This window comes from Oncorhynchus kisutch, linkage group LG6, assembly GCF_002021735.2.
Source record: "Oncorhynchus kisutch isolate 150728-3 linkage group LG6, Okis_V2, whole genome shotgun sequence".
NCBI classification, from domain to species: Eukaryota; Metazoa; Chordata; class Actinopteri; order Salmoniformes; family Salmonidae; genus Oncorhynchus; species Oncorhynchus kisutch.
Genome location: NC_034179.2, coordinates 61,483,089 through 61,493,291, shown reverse-complemented (window position 1 = coordinate 61,493,291; position 10,203 = coordinate 61,483,089). Strand labels below are relative to the sequence as shown.

The window sequence follows — 10,203 nt, the reverse complement described above, 5'->3', positions numbered from 1 at the left end:
ACACCAATCTATAGATAGATAGATGGGAGAAATTATCACAGATTACAGCAATGGAAAACCAATGGCCTCGCCCTTGTGACAACCAAGACTCAGGGGTTCTAAAGTGTTTGATTTGGAAAGAGGGAGGAGAGAAGGAGGAGAGAGGGAGGAGAGAGGGAGGAGAGACGGAGGAGAGAGTACAGGTGTATCAGGGTGTGGGTTTGTCTCAGGTTTCAGTGTGAGAGAGGAAGATAGATAAAGGGGAGGAGTGAAGGCAGGGTGGAGTATAAAAGTATGAACACTCAACAGGACAGGCTGTAGTGGCGGGCATTGAAACGATGGAAGTCTGCAAAGCACTCTGTTTGGTGACTCTACTAGTTACCCTCTTTTCAAAAGGTAGGAGACGAGATTCCCGTAATTCCACTGCTTTCCTTCTATTGACTGGTGAATGGAGTCAAGGAGTTGGTCAGGTTATAGAATTTTCTTGGTGGTGGGCCTTATTGACTATTTATAGAATACAGGCATAGCCAATAACGACAGTCAAAGCCAACAGGATGTCATGTGCCTTGTGACACAGGAAAGAGACCTGTTAGACTGTTTTGGGCCTTGAGGGAGGTCCTGTGCCTAATTTTAAAGGCACAACGTTCACATTTGTCAAATATTTGTCTAAGATGTGAATGTATGTTGTGTGAGTGAGGTATAAACGTGTGTCCTTAAAAACATATCAGTCTAAGTGGCGTCTCATAACTTAATTACTCTGCAAAAGGGTCAGTGTGTTTTAGGTTTTGTGGACCAGTTGAACTTGTACATCCCAAGTTGTCACAGCTGGCCGTGACCGGGAGCTCCCAAGGGCGGTGCACAATTGGCCCAGCGTCATCCAGGCTAGGGGAGGGTATAGGCCAGCTGGGCTTTTTCTTTGACTGTGTTTGCCTCCGACACATTGATTCCCAAAATTGTCTATATCGAAAAAAACAAAATGCTTTTTGGTATTAATTTAAGGTTAGTGTTAAGCTTTAAGCTAGCAGTGTGATTAAGGTTCGGTTTGAAATTGTAGAAATAGGCAGGGTTTATGACTTTGGCGGTGTAATCTAGTTTTAACCAGACATATTGGAGCGGCTGACTTCTGGGTTAGCGAGCAGTGTGGATATGAAGCATCCCGACGAGAAAATGGGGGACAACATAATACAAACTAGGCAGCCAGACAAATCCCCTTCAGGACTATTTTGCATGAGAATTTGCATTTGTGAACAGCCTGATAGAAAAATCTAAAGCACTGTCAAGAAGAGACTTCTCTATTCTAAAGACTTATTTGTAAATTGAAACATGCACCACATCTGCAGTCTGTATGACTCTGGTTTGTTCTTAGATCTAATACAGCTGTAAAGCCAGTATCAATGCGCCTGTAAAATGATTGACATTTGGTTTGTGCCACTGGACCTGACGTGAAAAAGCACCGTAGTTAGGCCTATCAGTCTTTCGTGTGTGTGTGTGTGTGTGTGCCTTCTGAAGTGTTTGGAGAGTTGCGCAATACCATTGAATGGCTTTTTAACACTCGTTCAATTAGCATGTAATGGAAATGTTGTGCCTTCCGCTGACAATGACATATTCCATCTTAATGGAAACTATGCTATGCGATGCTCGTCTGTCCTTGTCTTAAGGGCAGAGTACAGGGAAGAAATGGAGGTTCCAAAGTGTAGGAACGTTGGTCATGTTTGTCATCACAAAAACAGTTGGATGGGATAGAATATTTTATATGGTCATTATGTAATGCAATGAACTTGTAGAAACAAAAATCCGTTTGTAGATAAGTCTGATTTGTCTGTTTACCTCTGTTGTATACATTCATTAAAACACATTACCTGATTTTAATTTAGTGGGTGGAGACAGAATGTGAAGCCAGTCAAGCTGACAGTCACGCCCATAGAGCACCCAGTGGTAGGGTGCTCCATTAGTTTCACTGGTCTGAAGAGACAGAGGAGGTGAAAGTGTTATTATGACAGACGTTTAGCAGTGGGCTTCATTTCTCCTGTCCAGTTCTTTTAGATTCGCTCAAATAAAGGAACGTAGGTGAGGAGAGGAAGCCTCTTTAGACCATTGATTTGTCACATACAGAGAAGATTCAAAACAATAGTGGAGGCAAGAGAAGGGTGATTGGGTGAACTATCCTTTTTAGACAAGTCTTAGAATGCATTATAAAACATGACCACGTATTGTTTCATGTGACATCCCCATACAGGTCTACAGCAATGATGACTGTTGTGACCACATTGCTTCATTGAATGATTGTGCATTTTTTCTTGTTGTTTTTTTCCTGATGAGCCGATTTTACTTTTGCTCTCCTCTAAAGATGCAGTATATATATTTCCTCATCCTCGTTATCTTATTCATAAGGCTTTGGTCCCCAAATTATATTTATCTAGTATTAGTATAACAATATCTTAGTAATTATGAGAGTAATCTATTCTCCTAGGTTGTTTTAATAGGTAATGTGCTAATTAGTATTAAACACATTCTGGACAATGTTAAGTGGACAGTAGTATTAGGTAACATACACAGTGATGAAAGACGTTTTGACAGATGGCATTTGTCTTAACAATCCTCAGACTCATAACAAGAAATCAGCTGAGAGAGTTTGTTCACAGGAAAAGTTTGTATGGACACTAAATACACAGAGTACAGACAGAGTACAGACAGAGTACAGACAGAGTACAGGCCCAACCAAGACTGTATGTTGCTACTATAAAACCAATGGGGTGAAAAGTTATGAATGACATGTTTGCCCACAATGTGCCAAAACCAAACGGTTAAACTTTTTTCTGCTTCTCCTGTTTTCAGTGTCTCACTCTCAGTTGGATGGTAAGATGGCTTTTTTCAATCAAATTTCAGTTATTTTCCTAATTGAATGACTTAACCATGCACCTATTCACTGACTAACAAGTGAGCTTTCAATCTCTTCACTTCCTGTGTGTGCTATATTTTGTAATCCCTCATCCATCTGTGTCTTTGTTAGTGTGTGGAATCTCTCCTCTCAACACTAGGATCGTGGGGGGTCAGGATGCTCCTCCAGGGAGTTGGCCATGGCAGGCCAGTCTGCAGAGATCTGGCAGCCATTTTTGTGGGGGATCCCTTATTAACAAAGAGTGGGTGCTGACTGCTGCTCACTGCTTTCCCAGGTGAGGACCCATAAAAACATAGGGCTCAATTCAATCAAATCTGCATTGTAGTATTTCTACAAACTGTCATAATAATGACAATAATACATTTAGATTTTCATGTGATCACATAAAACCACTATGTTTTTTGGGACAGTAAACAGACTTTCCTCCCCATGTTTCCAAAATGAGAGGTGGGAAGTAAAGGGAGTAGTTCGTGGATAATGATAATTCTCAAATATTGCCGAGGTGGGAGCTACAGGCCCTTCAAACATTTAATGCAATTCTAACTTCAAAACTCATTTTCTCAGCACCAGTACATCAAATTTGGTGGTCTACCTGGGTCGTCAGAACCAGCAGGGCTCCAACCCTAATGAAGTGAGCTGTACGGTCACTCAGATCATCTGCCAGCCCAACTACATCCGTAGTACCAGTGACAACGACATGTGTCTGCTGAAGCTCTCCTCCTCTGTGACTTTTACCAACTACATCCGGCCAGTCTGCCTTGCTGCACAAGGCAGCTCCTTCTATGCTGGCACTACTAGCTGGGTCACAGGCTGGGGCACCTTCAGCAGTGGAGGATGTGAGTACACAGATATAGCTTGTTTTAAGTACGACTGATGATGGCTCAGAATTCTGAGAGGCCTTGTGTATGTTGAGGAAGCCATTTTTCTCATGGGTTGAAAGTCGATCCTCAGTGTCCCTGGCCTCACCACAGACTAGAGCTGGGCGATATGGACAAAAATGTATACCGCAATAAATTACGCGAATTGATGCGATAACGATAAATAGAACGATAAGTATAACATTCATGTGCACCAGTTTTTTTGATTAGCCTTTAAACAACTACTACCTAGTTTCATTGTTGCAGCTATCAATTGTCCCATTAACAATCACCCATATTAGGAAACTTATTTCAATTCAAACTTCACATTGTCTAGTATAAGCTACTTATCGTAGTGAAGAATATCTGCAATGCCTGTGATTAGTGGTTGGTGTCTACATTTTCAGTTTATCATCCCAGCTCTAGCACAGGTCCTACAGGAGGTGGATGTGCCAGTAGTGGGAAACAGGCAGTGTAACTGTAATTATGGAGCTGGCTCCATCACTGACAACATGATCTGTGCTGGTCTATCAGCAGGAGGAAAGGATTCCTGTCAGGTAAAATTTCTTGGGTATCCTTTTCCTTTTAGTTTATTAGTGTCAGTCAATAACACATTGGGCCGATTCTCCGAAAACAGGTTATACCCAATCCTAGACTAAAAATAATTTTCAATAGATTCCCCATTGAAAATGATTATTTGTCTAAGACTAGGCTTCATTGAGGAAACTGACCCACCATATTTCATAATCCTGTGAAAATTCAATCCCAGTGACACTGTAAATCTGTCTATGAATAGGGGGACTCAGGAGGTCCGCTTGTGAGCAAGCAGGGTACTCGCTGGATCCAGTCTGGCGTTGTGAGTTTTGGCAACGGTTGTGCTATGGCAAATTTCCCTGGTGTGTACGCCAGAGTTTCCCAGTACCAGACCTGGATCAACAGCAAGATTACCAGTGACCAACCAGGCTTCATCACCTTCTCATCCAATGGGACTGACTCTGACCTCAGTGTCACCTGCACTGCTCTGCCATCAGTCAGAATCACCACCACCACCCCCCCTACTACAACACCCGCACGTACGTGCATATGGCTAAACATTGATCTCGACCTCTGTAATAAATCTGACTACTGGATTACTCCCTTTTATTTGTCTCTCAAACTTGTATCTGTCTATCCCTCTGCAGCTGTGGTGTGTGGCAGCACTAGCGCCTCTTTGAACTCCCGTATTGGTGGGGGAAGCTCGTTGGCGACAGCAGGCTTGTGGCCCTGGATAGCCAGCCTACAGAAGAACGGAGCACACGTGTGCGGGGGCACGTTAGTGGCAGTGGACTCTGTCATGAGCGACGCTAGCTGCTTCTCCAGGTAAGTTAACTCAACCTTTATTTCAAAGGGGAGAGCAAGTAGTTACAGTAAGTTCCGGATTAAAATGTCAGTCCTGACATGATTCTAAGGAAATCTAGTCATATAACCTACATTTAGATTTTTGAAGTTGCCATTACATGAACATTTAGTGACGCTTTCCCTTTCAACCCTCATGTAAAAGGTTAAAAAAGGTGAATTAGTCCGACGTAGGAAATCCGTACAGTCCTTGTGCTAGTGAAAATCATTTTAGGGACATGGGAACAACACTTTAGGTTTATATTTTTGTTCAGTATACATAACCCATACATGTCACATTCATAAGCAGTACATATGAATTTAATTAATACTCATGTTAACAACTACAAGTAAGAAAATATCAACTTGCTACAATCATAATTGCATTCAAAATGATGACAACATTCATGCTAAAGAGTTAGATGCACTAAATCGCGCCACCATTTATCTAACTTTAGTTTGTGATAAAACAAAGTGTAGAGAATCACCTTCTAAACGACGGAAATATATTTTCCATAACCAAAAATATTGTATATTCAGCTGTTTGAAGCTGGTGTAAAAAAGTAAAAGATGCAAAAACCTCAGAATGGGAAGCATAGAAATAGCATATATACAACATATACCACTTCTTAGACTTGCTTTCGACGGGAATGAAATTTCTATGCGAATTTGGTCGGGGTCGCCCAAAAAGTTAGATATTGTATGACGGGTGTCTACCTAGGGAATAACACATTCTTCATAACACATACATAACCCCTACATATCACATTTATAGGCAGTATATAAGCATTTCATAAGACGGCAATCAGATTGTAGAGTTTTGTGTCCCTCACTAAACACAACTCATTCCATCTCTCCAGCCAGCCCAACGCCTCTCAATGGACCGTGATCCTGGGTCGTCTGAAGCAAAACGGCTCCAACCCTAATGAGGTAACCCTGAATGTCATCAACATCACCATGAGCAACTTGATGGGCAACAACGTGGCCATCCTCCGACTGGCCAGCCAACCCAAGTTATCTAACTACATCCAGCCTATCTGTGTGGACCAGGGAACCAGCACCTTCAGCACAGGGACTAAGTGCTGGGTGGCTGGCTGGGGCACTGGCCAGGGTGGGGGTGAGTGGATGGACAACTGTCTTTGTGTGTTAGAAATGTGCCTGTTCAGTAACAAGCTCTATAGATCTGAAAGAATTGGAAAAGCAATGGAATTGCTGTAGGTCCTTTGATACGATAGGTGGGATTTAACATATTGCTTACACCCTATCCAGGCCTCTCAGATGTACACAAATGCCTGGGGTAGGGTCTGGCTAGGGATTGTTTCCGGAAAGATACAACCTTAGGAGTATGGGTGGGTATGTGTGTGTGTATTGGTATGATAAGTAATAAACTCTCTTTGTGTCCTCAGCTGAGCAAGTCCTGCAGGAGTTCCAGACCTCTGTGGTGGAATGCGTGAATGTTTCATCTTCGGACAACATTTGTACCGGACCTGTGACACTACTGCAGGTATGGCACAGTTGATCTATAAATCTGTCTTACTATTTTGCACGTAACAGTATGACCATAACAGTAAGCACATACTAACCCATGTTTTTTCTCTGCTTCTCTCCCCATAGGGTGATGTGGGTGGTCCTCTGATGTGTAAGCAGGGCAGCTCATGGTTTCAGACTGCTGTGTTGACTGTTGGCAGCAGCGACAACGCCACTAGCGGCAACGCCACTAGCGGCAACGCCACTAGCGGCAACGCCACTAGCGACAACGCCACTAGCGACAACGCCACTAGCGGCAACGCCACTAGCGGCAACGCCACTAGCGGCAACGCCACCAGCACTAATGGCACTAGCAAAGCACGATTGAGCCGGAGTCTTCGCGCCTCCCCCAACCAAGTCTTCACCAAAACCCCCCACTTTAAGGACTTTCTGACTTCCATATTGGGAACCTTGCTATTACCCACCACAACCACTGCTCCCACGACCCCCTCAGCTGGTGGCACTAGTGGAGCTTCCCCGGCCCACTCCTCCTTCTCGCTCTTCCTTGTCCTCTTCTCCCTCTCTTCTGTCCTCCTGTTGGGCTGGGATTGACGCTAAGCAACTCCATGGCAACCATTGACAAGTCCTTTTTGTAACTTCCAACCAATCAAAAGTCTATTTTTCTAGCAATTAATCAATTTCTGTCAGTGACTGGCAGTGTGTCAAAGCCAGGATTGTGACATTGAATTCAGGGAGCCTTCATCTCCATTCCTTGAATGATTAATGTTTCCCCTTAGTAAAGAAAAACAATGTCAAATCCAATCAGTGATATTTTTACTGTCACTTTTTTTTGTAGCAGCAACATTTTCTGGACAATATTTGTTGATTCAAACAGCACTGTTATTTGAGTTGCAATATGCACGATTTTCTGTTGAAAGCTGTCTGGGCATGTGTAACAGTGTTACATATTAATATCCAGATGAATATGACTGTAGTAGCACACTTGACTTTCTCCAAAGATTATAGTCTATTCTACAGTATCTGTGAGCCACAATGGCAAGTAGCCAACATGCACTGAACTATTAGATAGTCATACTGCACTTTACTGGACATGTGCCATGGATTATTATACAATGTTATGATGGTTTTAACAAAACTGTTAACTAAATAGCTCTAATACTTAGTTCTAAATGAATTGAAGACTTGAATCCAAAATGCTGCCTGTCGAAGGTATATTTTGTGTTTCATCATGTTTCTAACTAAGCTTTGCATATAATTGTGTGTTTTAACAATTACCTCTACCCTATGGAAGCAGGGTAATACTTTATTTTGTGTACAGAAATTTAAATTATAAGTGACACATTTTATGTTCATGTTCTGAAAGTATTTAGCTAAGATTTGTCTTTACTCGAACATGCTCTATACAGGAAGTAGTCCTAAATGTCAGTGATGAATTAATACAATTCCATTAAAAATAAGGTGTCTGTGAAACAGTCAAATTAGTAAATAAATGTATGGTTGCTTTGTGTGCCTTTGTCTAGTCAACTGGTTGTATTAAAAAAATATAATCAAAATTGATAATGGATCATATTTTCCTATAATACTATTCTCATAATATCATTTCTTGTAGGGTTGCAAAATTCCACAAACTTTCCCAAAATATCTACCCTGGCTGATGTAACTCAGCCAGACTACAAAATGGTTTTCCAGAAATCCTGGTTGAAATATTCCTGGAATTATTGGGGGGAATCATATAATCGTGGTTCCTCCAACCAGACTCCTATAATACTACCCTAATTATCCACACTAATCATGGAATTGTAATGTCAACTGTCCAATTGTCATGATTTTGTTACCTGGTTTAAACTGTGACGTATGGTCTGCGTTCCATAATGATTCAAATAGGCTACATGTCCCAAACTATTGCCCAACTTGTAATACGTTGGCCTAATAAGATCCACTATTTCTAGCGATCCTCAGGAATACACACACGGATGTGACAGATGAAAGGTAAACTAACAATGGAATGGAATGATGCAGAATATAAGGAAACAAACTAAAGTGACAGTTCTAAATGTATGTGGGTATAACTGACGGTGGCGACCAATTAGTGGGAAATATTTAACACCATACAAATTGTAAAACATACAGAAAAGTTTAGGCAAATAAAAAAAAACATTCTAGAAATCATATGAATTCGGTAGGTTTGGCGCAATACTGTCATTTGCGCATGGCTACAGAAGATTGGGCCTACAAATGTAATTCTTGCAAGTTAGTTTAAGGCCAGCATTTCATAAACGTCACTGTGGAAACGGTGATTGGTTTAGTTTATCCCCCTTAGCTACAACACATGCAGCAGCTACTATTCCTGGGGTCTACATAAAACATACAAACACATGACAAAGTATAGAACAGTAATAGACAAGGACAAGATGTTACATTACATTCTAATTTAAAAAAAAGTTATATATAGGAAAGACACCAAGAGACAAAAATACCCCTTGACTTTTTACACATTTTGTGTTACAGTCTGAATTTAAAATGTATTACATTTAGATGTGTCACTGGCCTACACACAATACCCCAAAGTGAAATTGTTTTTTGAAAATTAATAAAAAATGATGACCTGGCCTCCACAATCACCTCAACCCAATTGAGATGGTTTGGGATGAATTGGACCCCAGAGTAAAGGAAAAGCAGCTAACAAGTGCTCAGCATATGTGGGAACTCCTTCAAAAGGCATTCTAGGTGATTACCTCATGAAGCTGGTTGAGAGAATGCAAAGCTGTCATCAAGGCAAAGTGTTGCTACTTTTAAGAATCTAAAAAATATTTTGATTTGTTTAACACTTTTTTGGTTACTACATGATTCCATGTGTTATTTCATAGTTTTTATGTCTATTATTCTACAATGTAGAAAATAGTAAAGATAAAGAAAAACCCTGGAATGAGTACGTGTGTCCAAACATTTGACTGGTACTGTAGGTATTCCTCTTGTCCAGATGGGATAGTGCATTGCGCTGGCGATGGCATTGTCTGTGGATCTATTGGGGCGGTAAGCAAATTGAAGTGGGTCTAGGGTGTCATGTATGGTGGAAATTACAAGATTATGTTATAATACTTGTATTGCATCAAATGGTTGTTTTATGCAACACAATGGAGGGTTCTTATAACTCTATTGCATCTGTGTGAACTGAAAGTGGGCCTCTGGGAGATTTAACACTGACAGAAGATTTACGATGTCTTTGTGGTGATAAAACCCCAAAATATTTAGTTTAAGAATACAGGTAACTTTGACTTGTGATAAGTTTGTCTCCCCTCATTTGATAGTAAATAAATTAACCACCACACATGTAAGGTAGAGTGGTATGATCCTTAACTAGCCTCTCAAAGCACTTCATGATGACAGAAGTGAGTGCTATGGGGCGATAGTAATTTAGTTATGTTACATTTGCTTTCTTGAGTGCAGAAACAATGGTGTACTTCTTGAAGCAATTGGGGACTGTAACGGTTTTCTAGGTGTGAACGAGAGTCGGACCAAAATGCAGCGTGTAGATTGCGATCCATGTTTAATGAACGTACGTAAACACAAATTAATACAAACACTACAAAACAAAGAACGTAAATG

At 41.0% G+C, this 10,203-nt stretch overlaps 1 protein-coding gene across 1 annotated transcript; it reads left to right on the top strand.

Annotated features, from left to right (window-relative positions):
- The first annotated feature begins 260 nt into the window (after window positions 1-260).
- On the top strand, window positions 261-8,104 carry LOC109893092 (transmembrane protease serine 9). The gene is made up of 10 exons (XM_020486135.2): window positions 261-375; window positions 2,815-2,835; window positions 2,990-3,152; window positions 3,443-3,714; window positions 4,156-4,292; window positions 4,532-4,808; window positions 4,917-5,094; window positions 5,970-6,226; window positions 6,516-6,613; window positions 6,724-8,104. The coding sequence occupies exons 1-10, from the start codon at window positions 318-320 to the stop codon at window positions 7,186-7,188; spliced, it is 1,926 nt and encodes a 641-aa protein (XP_020341724.2). The 5' UTR covers window positions 261-317; the 3' UTR covers window positions 7,189-8,104.
- The last annotated feature ends 2,099 nt before the right edge of the window (window positions 8,105-10,203 follow it).